A 23,584-nucleotide genomic window follows, 5' to 3' on the forward strand; every position below is an offset into this window, starting at 1 on the left:
TGGAACAACCTGCCTCCAGAAGCGGTGAATGCTCCAACGCTGGAAGTTTTTAAGAAGAGACTGGACAGCCATTTGTCTGAAATGGTATAGGGTTTCCCGCCTGAGCAGGGGGTTGGACTAGATGACCTCCAAGGTCCCTTCCAACTTATCATCATCATATATTATTACTATTATTATTATTATTATTATTATTATTATTATTATTATTTATTATTATTATTATTGCAGTCTTTTGTGCCCTAATTACATGAGGAGCGGATTTAAAAATCCATGGAAAGAAGATGGAAAAGAACTCTGCAAAAATTCAGATAATTTGCAAATATTAGTAGTCTGGTAGCATCTTTTCAGACTAACACATTTTATTAAAAGGCAGAAGTTTTCATCCTTTTTGAAAAATTTCTTAGTCTGAAAAGGTACTGTCAGACTTGATTTTTGAATACCAGAGATTAATAGTCCCCAACGTTTCTGGCTCCACAGGCCGGCAGCAGTGGTGGGGAGGGGAGAGGGATGGGGACTCCTGCCATAGATTAATAGTTATCCCACTGTGGTTTGTAATATTGGGGTGTGTCAACAGGAGTGCTGATTTACCACCAGCCTATCAAGTACTTAGAAGGTAAAGGCTGGGCAGCACAAGCGAAAGGACTTAAAAGCCAGCCATCAACACACCCCAATCAACATCTAAAAAGCCACATACAACAGGCACTATACCACACACAGAACAGCACACAGACTGCTAGAGAGAAGTTCCCTGATGATGGGCTCCAGCACAAGTCCAAAATTATATTGTAATTCACTGACAACTGTTGGATCTTTTGAGGTTATAAAACTTAAAACCATATTTCTCTCAACCCTGGCCCAAGTGGTTGTGTTGCTTAGGGTCTTGCGGAAGAACAGGGTAGAACAGCTAATGACCCTCTTTTACCGGTCTACTATAGAGAGCGTCCTCTCGTATGGTATTGTGGTTTGGTATGCTGGTCTGACAGCCGTGGATAGGAAAGTATTACAGAGGGTAGTGAGCCCAGCACAAGATATTGTGGGCTGTTCCCTGACACCACTGGATGACCTCGCCAGGGCTCGTTGCCTTGGAAGAGTGAGGAAGATTCTCAGGGATGACTCACACCCTGGACGGTATCTCTTTACTCTCCTACCATCCGGTAGGAGATATAGGAATATAGCCAGCCGTACCAACAGGCTGAAAAATAGCTTTTATCCGTGGGCTGTTAGGCTTTTAAATGGGACATAATCTCTGTGAACTTATGCAGAATTGACTTGGGAGGCCGGTGTGTGGTGTAGTTGGTTCACATAGTGTGGTGGGATGGAGGGTTTGTTGTCACTGTGTGTTGGAGGGAGAGAGCACGGGGGGGGGGGGAGGCTCAGCTAATCTCAATGTACACATATTGTACTTTGACAATAAAGGTTTATTATTATTATTATTAAAATATTAGTTTGTATTTTGGTCTGCAACCCCAAACAACAGCACCTACACAACCTTTGTGGCAGTCACTCCCTTTCTTCCAGGTGTCTGCTTGCAGCCAGGGGGCCTTCCAGAATAATTCCAGCTTCCATCATCCCCAGTCAGCTCAGCCCCTGCGATTACAGGGTGAGCGGACAGACGTCCGCTACATCTCAAGGCGGCAAAGACGCCCCTTCTCCCGGGTGCTTATTGCATCCAGTCCAGAAGGGAGCTGCCAGGGACACTTGCATCCACAGTCCTTTCTGTGCCGAGGATGATTGCACGTGGAGTCCTTTCTGTGCCAAGGATGATTGTATCTGGAGTCCTTTCTGTGTCAGGGACGATTGTATCTGGAATCCTTTCCTGTGCCAGGGACGACTGCATGTGGAGTCCTTTCTGTACCGGGGACGATTGTATCTGGAATCCTTTCTGTGCCAGGGACGACTGCATGTGGAGTCCTTTCTGTGCCGGGGACGATTGTATCTGGAGTCCTTTCTGTGTTGGGGACGATTGTATCTGGAATCCTTTCCTGTGCCAGGGATGACTGCATGTGGAGTCCTTTCTGTACCGGGGACGATTGTATCTGGAATCCTTTCTGTGCCAGGGACGACTGCATGTGGAGTCCTTTCTGGGTCGGGGACGATTGTATCTGGAATCTCTGGAATCCTTCTGTGCCAGGGACGACTGCATGTGGAGTCTTTTCTGTACCGGGGACGATTGTATCTGGAATCCTTTCTGTGCCAGGGACGACTGCATGTGGAGTCCTTTCTGTGCCGGGGACGATTGTATCTGCAGTCCTTTCTGGGTCGGGGACGATTGTATCTGGAATCCTTTCCTGTGCCAGGGACGACTGCATGTGGAGTCCTTTCTGTGTCGGGGACGATTGCATCTGGAATCCTTTCTGTGCCAAGGACGACTGCATGTGGAGTCCTTTCTGTGCCGAGCACGATTGTATCCGGAGTCCTTTCTGTGCCGGGCACGATTGCATCGGGAACCTTTTGCATCTGCCATCGTTTTTCCGCCTGGGGACACTTGCACTGCCCTGATCAGAAGGGTGGCCTCGCGTCCACCAGGGTTCCCGGCGGCTCCGGCCCCAGACCGGGGAGCTTCACGAGCCCACGAGCGACACCCAACACCCGAGGCCGCGCGGCCGGACGGGCGCGCGCCGGCTCTGCCCCGGAAGTCGCTGCGGCGGCCCAGCTGACGCGAGGAGGAGGAGGAGGAGGAGGAGGCGGCGGCGGCAAGATGGCGCTGCGGCCGGCGGGGCTGGGAGCCGGGGCTGCCCCCGCCGGGGTGCCGAGCGTCGCGTCCGGGCCACCGGGCATGCCGAGTGGAGCGGCGGGCGGCGCCGGAGCAGCGACAGCAGCGGCGGCGTCGGGAAGCCCCAGACCCGCCAGGTAGCCAAGCAACGGAATGGCGGTTGGGCGGGCAAAAGAGAGGAGGGGTCGCGGAGTGGGTGGGGGGGGTGGGTGTCGCTCAGGAGGGTCGGGAGGGGTTCCGATGTGTCCCGTCGTCCGTCTGGGGCACAGGTAGGCAACCTCGGCTCTTTTATGACTCGTGGACTTCAACTCCCAGAATTCCTGAGCCAGCTTGGCTGGCTCAGGAATTCTGGGAGTTGAAGTCCACGAGTCATAAAAGAGCCGAGGTTGCGGCTCTTGTTGGCTCTGCGGGGCCGAGGAGCCTAGGAAGGCGTGGGTCTGCCGTGAGGCGAGCGTGGGTGGGGAGCCCCCAGAGCCGCCCTTGCCTCTTATTCGAGGTGGGATCCGGTGGGGGTCGGTCCCCTGGGTGGCCTGCTCGCCCAAGGGCAACGGGGGCGGGTGGGGTCCCCCGTGACTTTCGAGGACACCCCAGAAATCCGCCTGGCTCCAACTGGGGTGGGCGAATTTCTCTTGCACACAAAATTCACATAGGTCTAGATTTTGGATAAGTCCACCCGGTGTGCAGGTGTCCAAATCCCCACCGCCCACTTCGGCAGGGCGTCTGCGTGCACAATAGGATACCAATAAAGGAGAATATTTGTAGCTGGGGGGTTGAAATGCGGGGCCAATCCAAATAGATCTGGAAGGGACCTTGGAGGTCTTCTAGTCCAACCTCTAACTCAAGCAGGAGACCCTATCCCAGGGGTCTTCAAACTTGGCCCTTTTATGACTTGTGGACTTCAACTCCCAGAATTCCTCAGCCAGCGTGCCTGGCTGAGGAATTCTGGGAGTTGAAGTCCACAAGTCATAAAAGGGCCAAGTTTAAAGACCCCTGCCCTATCCAATTTGAAACAAGTGGCTGTCCAGTCTCTTCTTAAAAACCTCCAGTGATGGAGCAGCCACAACTTCTGGAGGCAAGCCGGTTCCACTGGTTAATTGTTGTCACTGTCAGGAAATTTCTTTTTGCTTCTAGGTTGCTTCTCTCCTCGATTAGTTTCCATCCCTTGTTTCTTGTCTTGCTTTCTGGTACTTTGGGAAATAAGTTGATCCCCTCTTTTTATGTGGCAGCCCCTCAAGTACTGGAATACTGCCAATCCATTTCATAAACGCTAGGAGAGCTGAAGAAGCTTCTTGGATGAGAAGCGAAATGTCTTCAAAGAAAAACAAGCAAGTCCAACTGCCTCTTGGAAAAAGCACCTTTGGGACAACTGTGAGGGTCCTTGGTGCTCTCTGAACTTGGCTGTTTTCTTGCAGACGTTTCATGACCCAAACTAGGTAACAACATCAGTACTAGTTGGTGATGACTAGTTGACGAGGACAGATGATGTTACCTAGCTTGGGTAGTGAAATGTTTCAAAGAAAACAGCCAAGCTCAGAGAGCAGCAAGGATCCGTCATTTCAACCCTGAGCTACAAATATTCTCCTTTATTGGTACCATGTATGTCTGTATGCAGTCGCAGTACCGTAGTGGGTGTGTGGATGTGAACACCTGCACCCTGGGTGGACTTCTAAAAAATCCAGCAGGGGATTTTGTTGTCATACACTGGCTAAGCATTTTTCTGAATGCATTCTCATACAAAATCCATTCCCACCCCCTCTGTGAACGTGTAGGAGTGTTCAATTTATACTGCCAACCATTTCAGTTTCATGGCTAGCTAACAACAGTTTTAAAAAAAACTGACCTGGTGCCAGGTTTTTGTTGTTTTTAGTGTTTTAATTTTTAATTGTTTTTTTAGTTTTAATATGATGTATATGTTGTTTTAACTTTTGATTGAGAGCCACTCAGAGTTGGTTAGAAGATAGGCAGTTATATAAATGTTTTGAATAAATATAGTGTATATGTGTATGTATGTATATGTGTGTAAAAGATACACATAGAGAGACTTCTCTTCATATTTTATACTGTTAGGGAATAGATTAGATTCTTTTCCTCATTTCCAGTATCATTTTTTTAATTGGAAGAATATATTGTAAATGATGGGAAGCTCTTTATTTTACAGTCTCCATTAAATAGTATCAGGGCTGAGCCAGGAATTTGAAATGGTTATGAAACCTCCAATTACTGATGCTTAATTAAATATCTAGTTCAAACAGTAGTTCCTCACTTAATTTCATATTTGTCCTATTAAGGAGAGGGGGGGAAATAACTTGTTTACTCCTGTATTTCCTATACTGGGTAGATGTTTCCTGATAAATTGATATCAGAACTAGAGTTTAAACTCCCAGCACAGATGTAATGCTAAATACATTTTAATGTCTTTTAGCCTCATAGATAGATCTCTTTTCAATAATAGAAATCGTTTCATGATGAAAGTAGTATACGTTTGTTTCTTCTTTCTCCAACACATTTACAAAGGAAATGAGCATTTCAAATCTTTATAACAAACAATACAGGTAAAGTAACACACACATACACACCATGAGTTCAGTTTGTGGTGAGAACAGGAACACATCCATACAGAGCTTTTTTTTTTTTTTTGTCAACACAAAGGAAGTGGTTTGTCATTACCTGCCTCCGGGATTGTGTTTATTTCTGGGTCTAGCCTGGTGTTTTTCATACTCTGGCAACTAAGGTGTCTGAACTTCAACTCCCAGAATTCCCTAGCCAGCATATCAGCTGAGGACTTTTGAGAGTTGAAGTTGCCACACACCTTGAAGTTTATTTATTTATTTATTTATTTATTATTGGGACTTATATGACGCCCTATCTCCCGAAGGACTCAGGGCGGCTAACAACAATAACATACAATAATACAGAAGTTAAAAGAAAATTAAATTAATGGCCCGTGTAGAATAAATTAAAATTAAAATAAGTTAAAATTACAGTTAAAAATTAAAAACATAATTAAAATCCCTGTCAGTCCAAGTTGCCAAGTTTGAAAAAACAGTGACTTTAGTCTTTAACTTTGGAGCCAGTTTGGTCTAGTGGTGAAGGCATTAGGCTAGAAGCCAGGAGACTGTGAGTTCTAGTTGCACCTTAGGTATGAAAACCCCGGATGACTTTGGGCCAATCACTCACTCTCAATCCATGCAATTCGTTGCACAAGGTGGTTGTTGTGAGGAAAATAGGAGGAGGGAGGAATATTGTGTGTGTTCGCCGCCTTGAGTTATTTACAGAGAAGGCGGGACTTAAATATTTCCTGGTGATTTCCCATTTAAGTACTAAGCATGCCCAGTGGTCACTAAGGTAAAGGTAAAGGTTCCCCCGCACGTGCGTGCTAGTCGTTTCCAACTCTAAGGGCCGGTGCTCATCTCCGTTTCAAAGCCGAAGAGCCAGCGCTTGTCCGAGGACGTCTCCGCGGTCATGTGGCCGGCATGACTAGATGCCAAAGGCGCACGGAGCGCTGTTACCTTCCCACCGTAGCGGTCCCTATTTTTCTACTTGCATTTTTACATGCTTTTGAACTGCTAGGTTGGCAGAAGCTGGGACGAGTAACAGGCGCTCACTCTGTTACGCAGCACTCAGGATTCGCTAGCCACCTCAATAATGTACTATTAGGAGATTTAATTATAAAGAGCTGTACAGGTGGTCCTCAAATTACGACCACAATTGGGACCAAAATTACTGTTAATAAGCCATAGTTAGTTGAGCTGTGCCTCATTTCACAACCTTTTTTTTGCCACGGTTGCTAAACAAATCACTGCAGTTGTGAAGTGAATCTGGCTATCCCCATTGACTTTGCTTGTTGGAAACCAGCTGGTGATCACATGACCTCAGGACAGTGCAACTGACCTAAGTACATGCCAGTTGCCAAGCCCCTGAATTTTGATCATGTGACCATGATGATGCTGCAACAGTCATTAAATAAATGGTTATGAGTCAAGGACTATCTGTATAGGGTTGAGGCAGGAAAACATCCACCATTTTTGGTATAAGGAGCTTGAGATTTTTAGCCAGGGAACTGCCTAGACTGGCAACTGTAACAGTATTTTAAATAGCTAGGATTGGTGATCCATTTTCTCCTGGGAAAAAAACATTGTAGTCCTGTCCACAGTTAAGCTCTTTAAAATCCCCCAAATTAATTTTTGCCTCTCATCAAAATTCTTTTGAAATTCCAGCCTACTCTATTGTCACACTTCGTTATGAGTAAGCTAATAAAAGGTTTTGTGGGCAGATAAGCTTTGGAGAGTTTAATTAATAAATATTCATTTCCTTTTACTACAGAGAAACAGACCCAGGGCTTTTTAAAAGTACTCAGTCTTCATAAAATGACATTGTAGGCTGTTATATCTGTAAAAAGTTTTAATTAAGCACAGTAGTTGCAGATCGTGTGTAATTTTGTAGGACCTTTAGCATCAGGAAAAAAATAGTTTTACATTTAAAATAAAATAAAATAAAATTTCTTTTTTCTTGAACTTTGAGTGTAATTAATGTTCTCTTTTGCATAAACTCTTATTATAAATAGGTCACCCCTTCTTTAGAAAAACATGTATGTTTAATGATTTTTCCTTTATTTCCTTCCCTCATTAAATGGCAATGAGCAAGGCCAGGCTGGGTTGTGTGATACTTTGGGTCACCTTTTGTGCATACCTGCTCTCCTTTTCCTTGCCGTTGTCACCATCGGCACCATAGGAGTCTTATTCAGGTATCAATAGGGGGATTTAACTATAATATGCAGATATGAACTCTGAAATAAGATGGGTTGACCTCTGTTGTAGGGGCGTGTGATTAATCAAGCCATCCACCTGCACATGTAGTTATTAACTTCTACTCTTTTGGATTCTGAATTAGATCTGCTCTACTGATAGATCAAATTTACCCAACCTGATACGCTCCAGAGATATTTGAGCCTTTGCTCCTAGAATGAACAGCTATTAATTGGAGCACCGTATGTGTATATGTGGGGTGAGATCCATGTTTCTCAGCTCACCAACGTGAAGATGTGAGGACTTCAGCTCCCAGAATTCCCCAGCCAGGAGTTAAAGTCTACACATCTTTCAAGTGGCCAAAGTTAAAATTTAGTGACTATTTGAAATTACAGTAGCACTGAAAAAGTGGCTTATGCATTTGTGGCTGTTTCAGTATCCACGTGATCAAAGGTTGGGCGCTTGGCAACTGGCATGTATTTATGACAGTTGAAAGAGTCCTCGGATCGTCTGACCACTCTCTGTGAGCTTCCCAGCTGGCTGCTGACAAGCCAACTCAAGTGGGGGAAAGCAGATTTGCTTAATGACTGCATGTTTCACTTAACAGGTGCAGTGATTAGCTCAACAGCTGTGGCAGAAAAGGTTGTAAAATGGGTGCAATTCGTTACAAGTGCTGTTGTAACCTCAGACGACCACTAAACAAATGATTATAAGTCAAGGACTACCTGTAGAGTCCACGTCTGAAGACTTTGTCACCCTTTTTGTGGAGAAGAACCAATGGCCATCAAGAAGTGATGACTTGGGGAGTTCCTGCAGTATAAGAAATTACTCTTGGGGTTGTCCAATCTCACCTCCCCCCAAGCTGGAAATAAATCATTTAGAGCAGTCATAAGTGTTTGTGGTGCTGATTATTATATATGGTTGGAACATTATTCAACCTCACTAGCCAGTTGAATAAAGAACGTCCATCCAATTTGGGTCAGTCACTGGGACCAGAGGTTTTGTCTTCCTAGCTTTTGGACTCGTGCTGATGTCCATCTTCAGGAACTTTTTCTAGATAGGCTCCAGCTTGAGTCCCAAAGCTTGGAAGACTAAACCTCAGGTCCCGGTGAGCGACCCAGATTGGATCCTGCAACATTATCCTGGGACACGTAGATTCGCCTTCATTCGTGAAAGAACGTCCATGAATATAATTTGGCAGTTTGTCCTTGTGAAACTTAAATTGGAAGAGTAGCTGGTCAGTTCAAAAAAAGACAGGCAGTGATTTTTCGCACAATCCAGGAAGGATGTTCCGGAGATGTCATGAAATCTTGCTTGATCTACAATGGCTTAGCATAGCCTTCCCTGACCTAACAGCAATAGTACCTAGACTTATATACCGCTTCACAGTGCTTTACAGCCCTCTCTAAGCGGCTTACAGAGTCAGCATCTTGCTCCCAGCAATCTGGGTCCTCATTTTACTGACCTCGGAAGGATGGAAGGCTGAGTCAACCTTGAGCCCGTCAGGATCAAACTGCTGGCTGTGGGCAGAATTAGCCTGTAATACTGCACTCTTAACTACTGCAACCTCACTTCTGCCATCTTGTTCTCCTGGTTTAAAGACCCATCATTTCCTGGATTCTATGGGTGTTGTAGTCCACCAAAGCTTGAGAGTTTTAAGCTGAGGTAGGCCGATCTGTTGAATTATTATTACCGGTATTAAAAGAATGGGAGTCTCTATCCTGGCCATTGATTCAGCACATATTATAAAGCACATCTGTCTGCCCTTGGACTAAAAAAAAAGGCTATTTTCCATATTGCATTCTCATCATCCCGTGACAAAGCAATAACTAGCATAGGGTGGATTCATATGTCTGCTTTTTTGTATAATCTCAAGACCCTTATCAAGATCTAGAGAGGAACCGGTTTATGCCTTTGACTTTCTCCCCTTTCAGTCTTTTTAATTATACTCCATGCATTTTCTCCTCCTATCCAATGACAAAAAACCCTCAGCCAATATTTTTTTTTCTCTCTGCACATTTTATACCCAGCGCTGACTAACATAATGCTATTTTTTCCTCCCAAGAACGCATAGTCCGAAGCATTTTCGTATTGTTATTTCGGTCAATACTTGTCAATGTACAATATATTTATCATTTTTTTAAATATATATATATTAGCGAACTATACCGCAATTGTTGTTGTTGTTAGCTGCGAAGTCGTGTCCGACCCATCGCGACCCTATGGACAATGTTCCTCCAGGCCTTCCTGTCCTCTACCATCTTCTGGAGTCCATTTAAGCTCACGCCTACTGCTTCAGTGACTCCATCCAGCCACCTCATTCTCTGTCGTCCCCTTCTTCTATTGCCCTCAATCTTTCCCAGCATTAGGCTTTTCTCCAGTGAGTCTTTCCTTCTCATTAGGTGGCCAAAGTATTTGAGTTTTAGCTTCAGGATCTGGCCTTCTAAAGAGCAGTCGGGATTGATCTCCTCTAGGACTGACCGGTTTGATCGCCTTGCAGTCCAAGGGACTCGCAGGAGTCTTCTCCAGCACCATAGTTCAAAGGCCTCAATTCTTTGGCGCTCAGCCTTTCTTATGGTCCAACTTTCACTGCCATACATTGCAACTGGGAAGACCATAGCCTTGACTATACGCACTTTTGTTGACAGGGTGATGTCTCTGCTTTTTAGTGTGCTGTCTAGATTTGCCATGGCTTTCCTCCCCAGGAGCAAGCGTCTTTTAATTTCTTGGCTACAGTCCCCATCTGCAGTGATCTTGGAGCCCAGGAAAATAAAATCTGTCACTACCTCCATTTCTTCCCCATCTATTTGCCAGGAATTGAGAGGGCCAGATGCCATGATCTTGGTTTTCTTAATGTTAAGTTTCAACCCAAGTTTTGCACTCTCCTTCTTCACCCGCAACAAGAGGCTCTTTAGTTCTTCTTCACTTTCTGCCATTAGAGTGGTATCATCTGCGTATCTTAGGTTGTTGATATTTCTTCCGGCAATCTTAATTCCAACTTTTGATTCATCTAGCCCTGCCTTTCTCATGATGTGCTCTGCATATAAGTTAAATAGGCAGGGCGACAGTATACAGCCTTGCCGGACTCCTTTCCCAATTTTGAACCAATCAGTGGTTCCATGTCCAGTTCTCACTGTTGCTTCTTGACCCGCATATAGGTTTCTCAAGAGACAAATAAGATGGTCTGGTACTCCCATCTCTTTAAGAACTTGCCACAGTTTGTTATGATCCACACAATCAAAGGCTTTAGCATAGTCAATGAAGCAGAAGTAGATGTTTTTCTGGAATTCCCTAGCTTTCTCCATGATCCAGCGTATGTTGGCAATTTGATCTCTAGTTCCTCTGCCTCTTCGAAATCCTGCCTGTACTTCTGGTAGTTCTCGATCCACATACTGCTGAAGTCTAGCTTGTAGGATTTTAAGCATGACTTTACTAGCATGAGAAATGAGTGCAATGGTGCGATAGTTTGAACATTCTTTGGCACTGCCTTTCTTTGGAATTGGAATGTAAACTGATCTTTTCCAATCCTGTGGCCACTGTTGAGTTTTCCAAATTTGCTGGCAAATTGAGTGTAGCACTTTTACTGCATTGTCTTTTAAGATTTTGAATAGCTCAGCTGGAATACTGTCACCTCCACTAGCTTTGTTGTTGCTCAGCTTTTCTAAGGCCCACTTCACTTCACATTCTAGGATGTCTGGCTCGAGGTCAGTGACCACCTCCACGTGATTATCTGGGACGTTAAGCTCATTCTTGTATAGTTCTTCTGTGTAATTTTGCCACCTCTTCTTAATCTCTTCTGCCTCTGTTAGGTCCCTGCCATTTTGGTCCCTTATCATGCCCATTTTTGCATTAAACGTTCCCTTCATCTCTCCAATTTTCTTGAAAAGATCTCTGGTCCTCCCTATTCTATTGTTTTCTTCTATTTCTTTGCACTGTTCATTTAAGAAGGCATTCTTATCTCTTCTAGCTATTCTCTGGAATTCTGCATTCAATTGGGCATATCTATGTTTTTCTCCCTTGCCTTTCGCTTCCCTCCTTTCCTCAGCTATTTGCAAAGCTTCCTCAGACAGCCATTTTGCTTTCTTGCATTTCTTTTTCTTTGGGATGGTTTTGGTTGCTACCTGTTGTACAATGTCGCGAACCTCTGTCCATAGTTCTTCAGGCACTCTGTCTATCAGATCTAATTCCTTAAATCTATTTGTCACCTCTACTGTATATTCAACAGGGATATGATTCAATTCATACCTGAGTGGCCTAGTACTTTTCCCTACTTTCTTCAATTTAAGCCTAAACTTTGCAAGGAGAAGCTCATGATCTGAGCCACAGTCAGCTCCTGGTCTTGTTTTTACTGACTGTATAGAGCTTCTCCATCTTTGGCTGCAGAGCATATAGTCAATCTGATTTCTGTGTTGACCGTCTGGTGATGTCCATGTGTAGAGCCGTCTCTTGGGTTGTTGGAAAAGAGTGTTTGCTATGACCATCGTATTCTCTTGACAAAATTCTATCAGCCTGTGCCCTGCTTCATTTTGTACTCCAAGGCCAAACTTGCCTGTTATTCCAGTTATCTTTTGGCTTCCTACTTTAGCATTCCAATCCCCCATGATGATAAGGACATCATTTTTGGGTGTTAGTTCTATAAGGTGCTGTAGGGCTTCATAGAACCGGTCAATTTCTTCCTCTTCAGCACTGGTGGTTGGGGCATAGACTTGGACTACTGTGATATTGAATGGTTTGCCTTGGATTCGAACTGAGATCATTCTGTCATTTTGAGGATTGTATCCCAGTATTGCTTTTCCTACTCTTTTATTGACTATGAAGGCTACTCCATTTCTTCTGAGGGATTCTTGCCCGCAGTAGTATACCTGATGGTCATCTGAATTAAATTCACCCATTCCTGTCCATTTTAGTTCGCTGATACCTAAGATGTCGATGTTCAGTCTTGTCATCTCTTGTTTGACCACGTCCAACTTTCCTTGATTCATGGATCTTACATTCCAGGTTCCTATGGAGAAAAAAATCTTTACAGCATCGGACTTTCCTTTCACCACCAGACACATCCACAGCTGAGCGTCCTTTCGGCTTTGGCCCAGTCGCTTCATTCTTTCTGGCGCTACTAGTACTAGCCCTCTGCTCTTCCCCAGTAGCATATTGGACGCCTTCCGACCTGAGGGGCTCATCTTCCAGCGTCATATTGTTTTGCCTTTTGGTACTGTCCATAGGGTTTTCATGGCAAAGATACTGGAGTGGTTTGCCATTTCCTTCTCCAGTGGATCACGTTTTGTCAGAACTCTCAGCTATGACCTGTCCGTCTTGGGTGGCCCTGCACGGCATAGCTCATAGCTTCATTGAATTACGCAAGCCCCTTCGCCACGACAAGGCAGTAATCCATGAAGGGGACTATACCGCAAACCAGTTGTCAAAGAGAAACAGCAGATGAGTCTTGTTCTCTGGGGATTTGTGTGGCATTTGTTTTGCTATCATGGAAACAAATGCTACATTTTCTTCATATCTCCTATACAGGGAATTGGGGTAAAACAAATTACATTATGATATTAAACCTCTTGCAAACATTAGTCTAATTTTTAAATCGCAGCAATATAGAAGAGAACTTTGCTTTCATTAATATCTTTTTGGCCTGTTCAGTTCTTATGCTTAAAAGTATTTAATTGCTTTTTATTTCTTCCATTTAGAGCCAGAATTGAGACTGACAGGACTTTCATTGTGCTGTTATTTGCAATTATAACTAATGAACTGAATGTCTTTCCTGTCTCTTAATAAAAAACCCTGTATGTTGTCATAGAATTTGTTCTTACTGCTTCAGGATTTTGTGAAATATATACTGCTTTTTTTTCCTGGCTGGCAAACATTCATTCTGATGGATCAAAAAGGCATTAATTGCCTGCATAGCATTATAATCCAGGGTATTGAGGTTATGCTTAAGTGGCTTTGGTTCAACTTGCAAAAACCTGGAAAAATATATTTAAAAAAGAAATGGGAAGACATGTATTAAGTGCTTGCATGTGTTTTCCAATGGTCTGTATGGATTTTTTTTGCGGGGGTGGGGGGGTGAGAAGAGAGCAAAAAAATTTCCCAACTTTTCCTATTTTATTTTTTACAAATCTCTGTATAAAACAAAGATAACTACCCAATGACTCAGCATAAATTAATACTTGGAACTGATGTTAATGACCAGTGAATTCAGTAGTTGAACAATGAGTTGGATTAGATTACACACAGTCAGAAATAGGGCCCTAAAGATTTAAAAGGAAGCTGATGGGATTATTTTACATCAATGGAGTGAGTCACAGACTTGAAGGATTCATGTAGTGCACCCTGTGCCTTGTTTAAACCAGGGCTTTCCAACCAGTGGTATGGGTACCACCTGTGGTACATTGGCACCTGGCAGGTGGTACGCGACCATCCTAGAAAAGTAGCGGGGGAGGGGAATTAGCTGAACCAGTGGCAGCACCGCACAAGCCTGAGTGAGAGACGGCTGGAGCTGCAGGGCTGTCAGGGCTCAGCGGTAACGCCAGGATCAGCGTTTCTTCCGGGCTGTCAGAGCTCAGTGGAAGCGCCAGGATCAGTGCCAGGCTCCAGCTGGAGCTTGGCGCTGATCCTGGCGCTTCTGAGCCCAGAAGAAGCGCTGATCAGCTAGAATGTTGCAGCATCTCCAGAGTCTTGAAATTTACATTCAGATGCTTGGCAACTGATTCATAGTTATGACGGTCACAGTGTCCCAGGGTCATGTGAAGTGACCAAAACCTGCTGCAACCACCCAGCAGACTGGGGGGGGAATAAAAACCAAACACCCCCTACCCCACCCCCGCTGCCAATCCTCAACAAAAATGCTCACAACAATGAAAACCTCGGACAGGAGGAAGAGCACCACTGGGCGGGCAGGCAGGTGTCTTGCTCAGCTGTGGCTTGGGGGGCACTTTTTTCAGTGCCATTGTAACTTCGAACAGTCACTAAATGAACTGTTGTAAGTCAAAGACTACCTGTACTTCATCACTTTTTTCCTTTTTTTTTGGTTATCAAGTTTTTGACACCTTGCTAGGCAACTGGTGGTATTCGGATGTTGCCATATCCTAAAAGTGGTACAATGTGGGGGGAAAGGTTGAAAAGCCCTGGTTTAAACCATGCTATTTTTAAAAAAATCTAAGCTATAATGACTTGGCTGACTTGAAACACTTAAGCTGTAAAGTGTAGTTGACCACACATCCAATGCTTGGATTCACATGTTATGTATGCTTGGTCAGAGTTACACAAAGTACTTTCACACAGTGCGTATCCCTGGTTGCTCGTAAAGACATCAATCCCGAACACTGCATCTTGATCATAGAAGCAATTAACACAACATGAAAATTAATAAAGGTGTAGACTAAATGAGGGAGTGAGGGGATTTGTAAAGCACTAAAGAGGACACTGAGCTTGTCGATCAGAAGGTCGGCAGTTTGGCGGGTCGAATCCCGAGTGCCGCATAACAGAGTGAGCGCCTGTTACTCGTCCCAGCTTCTGCCAACCTAGCAGTTCGAAAGCACGTAAAAATGCAAGTAGAAAAATAGGGACCACTCCGGTGGGAAGGTAACGGCGTTCCATGCGCCTTTGGTGTCTAGTCATGCCGGCCACATTTTTTTATTTTTTTATTTTATTTTAATTCCATTTATATCCCGCCCTTCTCCGAAGACTCAGTGCAGCTTACAAGCTTAGCAGTAGCCTTCATTCTATGTCTATGCCTGCTTATTAGGGCTTTCACACCCCCCCCAAGCGGCATTATTACAAAGTCAGCTTAATTGCCCCCAACAATCTGGGTCCTCATTTTACCTACCTCGGAAGGATGGAAGGCTGAGTCAACCTTGAGCCTGGTGGGACTCGAACCTGCACTAATTGCAGGCAGCTGGTGTTACTTAAGGAGGGATTAGCCCACTGCTCCACCAAGGCATGACCACGGAGACATCCTCGGACAAGCGCTGGCTCTTCGGCTTTGAAACGGAGATGAGCACCGGCCCCTAGAGTCGGAAACGACTAGCACGTACGTGCGGGGGAACCTTTCCCTTTACCTAAAGAGAGAGGAAGGACAGTAATATTCCAATTATGTGTTGCAAAGAAGGTGGGAAGTCATATATTTCTTAACTTTAGTTTTCTTTTTCTTTCCTTGCTCTTTTCTGGTACTGGTAGTTTTCAGCTTACAACAGTCACATTTAGTGACTGTTCAAAGTTACAACGGGACTGAGAAACGTGATTTATGACCGTTTTCCATACTTAGCGACTGTTGCAACATCCCCATGATCACGTGATCAAAATTTGGAGACTTAGCAACTGACTCATATTTATGGCAGTTGCCGTGTCCCCGGGGGTCATGTGGTTCCCCCCCTTTGGCCACCTCCTGACAAGCAAAGTCATTGGAGAAGCCAGATTCACTTAACAACCGTTGTTGCTAACTTAACAATTGCGGTGATTCACTTAGCAGTTGTGGTAAGGAAGGTCGTAATACCGGGCAAAATTCACTTAACAATTCTGTCTCTCAGCAACAGAAATTTGGGGCTCAGTTGTGATCGTAAGTCAAGGACTACCTGTATTTCTTTCTTTCCCCCCCCTTGGATTCATCTTTTATTACATAAATATTCTTAATAGATATAAATTTTTAAAAAACAAATTCTCTGTATTGTCCCCTGGTGTTTTTCACAATCTGAAAAAATGCTTAGCATATTTTTTCCCCCATTGACGTTGTGTATAGTAATTAACGGGATCTCTCCCCTGCTTTGTGGGGGCACCCATCTCTGCTAAGGACTTTTAACAAGGGACGTTCTTTTCTTTAAATGGCATATTGACTTTTTCCCCCCTCTCCTCTTCTTGTTTCAGCTTTGTTTTTCCTGTAGGTGCAGGCCTGGGCCCTCAAGGTAGGTTAAACTGGAAAGGGTACTAGACTTGAAAGAAGAAACATGAGGCATCTTAAGTTAGGCGTCTATAGCAATAGCATTTAGAATTATATACCGCCCCATAGTGCTTTACAACATTCTCTGGGTGGTTTTACAATGTAGAGTCATTGGCATATTGCCCCCAACAATCTGGGTCCTCATTTTGCCAACTTTGATTCTGTAAACCACTTAGAGAGGGCTGTAAATCAGGGGTCCGCAACCCCCGGTCTGTGGACTGGTACCGGGTTGCGGCACGCCAGCAACCGCTCCGCACAAGCAAGCAAAGCCCCATCCGTGGGTTGCAGGCAGCACACAAAACCACACACTCTCTGTCCCGTTGGAAAAAACCTTTCTCCACGGAACCGGCCCCTGGTGCCCAAAAGATTGGGGACCTCCGCTGTAAATCACTGTGAAGCGGTATATAAATCTAAGCTCTATTGCTATTGCTATTGCTATTGCTATTGCTATTGCTATTGCTATTGCTATTGCTATTGCTATTGCTATGGAAGTCTGAGTCAACCCTGAGCTCCATCAGGATCGAACTCCAGGCTGTGGGCAGAGTTAGCCTGCACTTTAACCATGTACCACTATAACTCAGGACCGTAAATATTTGAGCAGCGCTTGGGTTTGTAGAATTTTCCTCTTGTGTGGGCAAAGCGAAAGTGACAGAAAGTGGCAGAAAGATAAGAATTTGGGAGGGTGAGTGCCTCACCCCCACGCCCATTTGCTTAAAACTGAAGCTCCTGCACTTGGGAGAGATGCTAAAGGACTTGGTAACGTCAAGACTGATTCACTATCGGCGATCAAAGACCTTTTTCCCCTTTGATTTTGCATCTTTAAAACTGCCTGGCAACATAAGCAAGGTTACTGCTAACTGATAAAAGGAGAATATTTTTTAGCTCAGGGTTGAAACAAAGGGACCTTCGCTTAATCTCAGCTTGGTTGTTTTCTTGCAGACGTTTCATTACCCAGACTAGGTAATATTATCAGGCACTAACATTGATGTTACTTCGTTTGGATAATGAAACGTCTCCCGAGAAAACAGCTGGGTTTTGAGAGCACCAAGGACCCCTCCTTAATTCCAGCTCTTGTTTGAAAGATTTAAGGTCTGCATTGATAAAGTCCTCGGAAGCCGCCTGAGAGGTCATTTAGTCCAACTCACCGCTTGACGTAGGATCGGTTAGTCTTTTGGAAAGGAGGCTAGCTGTCCAGCCAGATCATTATTGCAAATTAGATAACATAAGAACCTGGCACTGCTTTCAGCTCTCCTGCCAAGAAAAGCTTTTGCCTGAGTGAAAAGCCCAGCATCCGCTTTTCAGAAGCAGGAAGGCCTATTAGGACCCCCTAGACCAGGGGTAGGCAACCTCGGCTCTTTTATGACTCAGGGACTTGGCAACTCCCAGAATTCCTGAGCCAGCCATTTATTGCTTAGCCCTAACTTAAATGAAACTCTGAGCTTAGTTGTTTTCTGGCAGACCTTTCATTACCAAACAAGAGAGTACTGGCGACTGATGATGTTATCCAGTTTGGTAATGAAACATTTGCCAGGAAACCAAGTTCAGCAAGCACCAAGGTCCCCACTTTTCAATCCTGAGCTACAAATATTCTCCTCTATTGATATCACAGAGGGTTGGACTAGATGATTCTTTGCGTACCTTCCAAATCCACAATTCAATGACTCTAGTCCAGGGGTAGGCAACCTTGGCTCTTTTATGACTCATGGACTTCAACTCCCAGAATTCCTGAGCCAGCCATGCTGGCTCAGGAATTCTGGGAGTTGAAGTCCATGAGTCATAAAAGAGCCAAGGTTGCCTACCCCTGCCTTAGACCTTTAACTGTAGCTAATAGATTGGCCCAGTTGTATCTATTCTTGCCCTGTGCCTCTTTATGTCCAGTGGTGAAGTTGACTCAACAGGAATCCTAACCAATTTCTAATGTTTTGGTGCAGGGATGATTCCAATACAACAGCAGAGCTTCCCAATGGTGCCTGTCATGCAACCCAATATGCAGGGGATGATGGGGATGAATTACGGTTCTCAGATGCCTCCCGGAACAATGACTGTGCAGGTATGTGCTGAGTCGATTTCAAGCTGCCTGGTTTTAACCCGTATCAGGATTATTTATCCAGTTTCTATACCCGCATGGCGTGACTCTGGGTGGTTTACTACTACTACTACTAATATGATGATGATGATGATGATGATGATGATGATGATGATGATGTTGGAAGGGACCTTGGAGGTCATCTAGTCCAACCCCCTGCTCAGGCAGGAAACCCTATACCAGTGATGGCTGTTCTGTTCCAGCCTACAACCGGCCCTGCAGAAATGTCAGGGACAACCCCTTTGTTATATCCAATAGGCTGGGATTAAGCCAACCAAACTTATTTGCAAAAACTAAACGAAACAGTTCCAAACAGAGTAAAACAAATACAGACCGAGACTATATCAGAAGCTCTGCAAATGGTTGCCTTCAGCAACCAGCACCTCCCACACATTCCCCTTTTAAACAACAGTCTCAGGGCGTGGCTTCTCTTTGCCTCCTCCCGAGGTGCCTCATTGCTTTTCTTTGTTAAATTCTACTTGTCTGCCTCCTGCTTAGAGCAGCCTTGAACAAAGCCAGCTGTGGATCATCTTCGTCTAATCTTTCAGGCTCACACAGCTGGGTCTGAGGAGGAACAAGACGGGAGGGGCCTGGCTGAGAGCTCTGCGATGCATCTGCAACCAAAGGCTCTCCAAACCCCTCCTCCTCCTCCTCCTCAGAATTGTCCGATTCAGCTGCCGAAACCACAGGCTGACGCTGAATCACAACAATGGCAAACCTTTTAGAGACTGAGTGCCCAAACTGCAACCCAAAACCCACTTATTTATCCCAAAGTGCCAGGGCTGCATCAGCATTGTGGTGCCCTGGCAGGGAGGCACCTCTGAGTGCCACCTCTGGCACGCAAAAACTGGGGGCGCAAAAATGGGCCACCATGCTGCAAGATGCAAAAACGACCGCCGCCGCACTGGGGTGCAGATACAAGGCACTGCATCACGCAAGAATGGGGCAGGGCTAGTGAGTATCACACAGGCACTCACCCTGCCCCATTTGCAGCACGTGCATGCTCATGGCCCTGTGCGCACATGCACACATGTAAAATGCTTCCCCCTCCCTTTTCTTCCAGTCCGCCAATCGACAATGGTTGGTGACCTTTACTCGAGCTTGCTAGTTGGCTGCTTCGTCTCCTTTGTGCTGAGCAAGGCTCCTGCTCCGGGCCACTGTGGCGGCCTGATGGACCTGCTGCTGGCAGCAGTGGCAAGCGTGCCAACAGAGAGCGCTCTGAGTGCCGCCTCTGGCACGCGTGCCATAGGTTTGCCATCACTGCCCTATACCATTTCGGGCAAATGGCTGTCCAGTCTCTTTTTAAAAACTTCCAGTGTTGGAGCATAATAAAATCCTACAGAAGCCATAGTTAAAAACAAAATTAAAACACCAGTAAAGGAGAATATTTGTAGCTCGGGGTTGAAATGAGGGGCCTTGGTGCATGGTTGTTTTCTTGCAGACATTTCATTACCCAGCTAGGTAACATCATCTGTGCATTGATGATGTTACCTAGTTTGGGTAATGAAACATCTCAAGGAAAACAACCAAGCTCAGAGAACACCAAGCCCCCCCCCCCAAATCAAAACAGTTGAAAAGGAACAGTTGAAAAGTTAAAAAGAGCACCTTCAACCCACAAAGCACCTCCAGGGTTGCATGACATTCTTAGACACCCGCCAGACCAGTTGGCAGAGCCGGGTCTTAATGCTCTTCTGAAAAGCTAGGGGAGTGGGGGCCTGCCTCACCTCCAGAGGCAAGATGTTCCATAGAGTGGGACAGTGACAGAGAAGGCTCTCTTCCCAGACTCCACCAATCAGAATTCTTTCACTGGAGCGGTGTGTAAGGTAACATCCCTGCCACATACATCTCACCTTTAAGACAGGTAGTCCTTGACATATGGCCACAACTGAGCCCCAAATTTTTGTCCCTAAGCAAGGCAGTTGTGAAGTGACCTGGAACCCATTTCACAACCTTTTCTGCCACAGTTGTTAAGCGAATCACTTTTTTCAGTGCTGTTGTAACTTTGAACTGTTACCAAGCAAATGGTTGCAAGTTGAGGACTAGCTATAATTCAGATGATGATGATGATGATGATGGAGGAGGAGGAGAAGTAGTAGTAGTAGTAGTAGTAGTTGGAAAGGACCTTGGAGGTTATCTAGTCCAACCCCCTGCTCAGGCAGGAAACCCTATACCATTTCAGACAAATGGCTGTCCAGTATCTTCTTAAAAACTTCCAGTGATGGAGCATTCATAGCTTCTGGAGGCAGGTTGTTCCACTGGTTAATTGTTCTCACTGTCAGGAAGTTTCTCTTTAGTTCTAGACTGCTTCTCTCCTTGACTAGTTTCCATCTGTTGCTTCTTGTCCTGCCTTCAGGTGCATTGAAGAATAGCTTGGCTCCCTCTTCTATGGGGCAGCCCCTGAGATATTGGAAGACAGCTATCATGTCCCCCTTCGCTCTTCTCTTCATTAAACTAGACATACCCAATTCCAGCAACCATTCCTTATATGTTTTTATACACATGAAATAACATGGACAAATAATGGGCATGTATTTTGGATGGTGTGCTCATTTATAAGAAACATCACATACACTTTGAGTCTCCTGAAACCCACCCTGCTGGATCCTTTACCCTGCATTTCTCTCCCTGTCTCCCTTGTTTTTTGCTATTTAATATTGAACTGCTAATTTGGTTCACAGGGCGGCATCCGTCTCGGTCCGATGCCAACGGCGGGAATGCCATATATGGGACAAAGTCCCTTCCTTGGAATGCGCACCGCAGCTCCTCAGTATACCCCAGATATGCGGAAGCAGTTTGCTGAAGAACAGCAGTAAGTGACCTGTTACAATAGGTCTGATTGTTATTTTGTTTTGTTTTGTTTTGTTTTATTCTACTTTATTTTATTTTTAATTTTATAATATTATTAATTAATTTACATGCCTGCCATGCTCAACACATGACTCAGGAGGATGACATCATTTGATTGTGTCTCGAGGACCTGATTGTCTCTCAGGAGACCTTTTGCATCCAGTTTCCAAATCTATGCTGCAGAAATCTGGACCGCCACCGTTCTATCCCAGCCTACGTGAGTCCTTGTTAACTCACAAGGACAAGCCCCTCTTTTAACAAGTAGGCTGGAAAAACAAACCCTTTTTATTATGAGTTACAGACCTGCCAATTGTCCCAAAAGCAAAGGCAACAGAACACGATTCAAACGGAGAATTGTTCAGAGGCAAACAGAGCACTATTCAAACAGAGAATTGTTCCCTGGCAAAGAAAACAGAACATGATCCCTTGAAACTGGAGTCCTTTGCAAACGGTTGCCTTCAGCAACCAGCACCGCCCACACCTTCCCTTTTTATTATGCAGCTCCAAGGCGTGGCTTCTCAATGCCTTCCCTTCCTCCCTTGGAGCCGCCCCATTGCCTCCCTCTGTCCTCCTCTTGTTGCCTGTCTGCGTTTGCGGGCATCTATAATGTCTATCACAGTCTGACTCAGCTTCCCAGCACAGCTGGGTCTCAGCCTTAGCACGAGTGGAGGGGCCAGGCTCTTCATCAGTTTGTAAGTCCTGCAGCTCATCAGAGCCTCCCACTGACTCTGATGGCTCTCCAGGCCCCTCCTCCTCCTCCTCCGCTGATTCCCCAGACTCAAATGCCAGGTCCACTGGCCGGCATGGAATCACAACAGCCACTAAGTGAGAGCAGAGAACTAGATTGCTTATCTTTGCTGCCATCTAGTAATTGTCCAGAATTTTGCAACCCAGAACTGGAAGGTCTACATGGTCCTGAATTGTAATGGTTCTACATTAACATACTAATGTTGCCTGTACTACTAATATTTGGTAGTCTTGAGATTTGCACCCAGACCTTATAGGTATGAAGAAACGTACAGTAGGACTGACTTTGAGAATGCAGGAATGCTATTTTATTATAATCAAGTAGAATAGCAGAATCTTGAAAATCCCTCCGACATTTTCTCTACCCCGTCTTACAGGTAGTCCTCGACTTACGACTACAGTTGAGCCCAAAATTTATGTTGCTAAGTGAGACATTTGTTAAGTGCACTTTGCCCTATTTTATAACCTTTCCTGCCACAGATGTTAAGTGAATCGCTGCAGTAGTTAAGTTAGCAACTTACTGTAACTGACTTTGCCTGTCAGTGCAAAGGGTCACAAAAGGGGATCACATGACCATGGGGATGCTGCAATGGTTGTAAGTGTGAAAAATTGCCCCAAGTCACTTTTTCCATTGGCACTGTAACTTTGAACAGTCACTAAACGAATCGTATGTCGAGGACTATATGTATGCTATGAGGTGGAGTTAGCCTGGGTTTCCTTCTCGCAGTTTCTCAGGACTGTGCTGTCTTTTCTCAGAGATGACTGAGGTTGCCCTGGTTCGATTAATAGAGTGCCACTTCCTTCCCTATGCCCAAGGCCAAGTCTGTGTTTGTTCAAATAAGGCCAAGCTCCAAAGTAGCGGAAATAGCGGCTAAGCATGAGGCCTAAATCACATCTGTAATACTGTGTTTCCCTGAAAATAAGACCTATCCCGAAAATAAGCTCTAGCTTGAAATTTACGTGTGCACCTAATATAAGCCCTATCCCCAAAATAAGCCCTAGTTTTGGGGTCAGGCACACGCATAACAATCAAAGCTAGGGGTAGGGGGGGTGGAGCTGCCCCACTGTTCTGACCCGACTGCCCGAACACAACAGACGCACCAATAAATCTCCAACATTCCTTTTATTCAGGAATGCCGGCAGCTTCACACAGCCAACTGTTAAGTCTTTAGTTGCCTCCACACAACGGAGCTCGCTCTCTTTTCCCCTGCAGGGGTCTCCCAAAACCCAGAGTTAATCTCAGACTCTCACCACGCTTGCCAGCAAGAGTCCTTCAGGCAAGCTGGCTCTTTCCCAACACGCACACGCTCAGAAGGCGCTCCGACTCCCAGCGCCACAGGATCCGAGGAAAACTCCAGCAAGTTTACAAATCAGAGTCAGGAGCTCCAGGTAGAAGTGGCTGACCGGCAGGGAGACGAATAGTTGCTGCCGTACCTGTTCGTCTCCGCCCCTGCCTTCTACCCACAGCTGAGGGTGGGGCTCGGTTAGCAGCGGTGACTCTTCCGCCCCGA

General features: G+C 45.2%; 1 protein-coding gene across 1 annotated transcript in view; it reads left to right on the top strand.

Annotated features, from left to right (window-relative positions):
• The first annotated feature begins 2,674 nt into the window (after window positions 1-2,674).
• The window catches only part of SYNRG (synergin gamma), an 88,198-nt gene continuing 67,288 nt past the window's right edge, over window positions 2,675-23,584 (top strand). Inside the window, 4 exon segments of the mRNA XM_083379652.1 lie at window positions 2,675-2,850; window positions 16,321-16,358; window positions 18,325-18,443; window positions 21,158-21,288. Coding sequence (XP_083235778.1) covers window positions 2,699-2,850; window positions 16,321-16,358; window positions 18,325-18,443; window positions 21,158-21,288 — 440 coding nt within the window. The 5' untranslated portion in view covers window positions 2,675-2,698.

The sequence above is a fragment of the Vipera ursinii genome, assembly GCF_947247035.1.
Source record: "Vipera ursinii genome assembly, chromosome: 1".
Taxonomy (NCBI): domain Eukaryota; kingdom Metazoa; phylum Chordata; class Lepidosauria; order Squamata; family Viperidae; genus Vipera; species Vipera ursinii.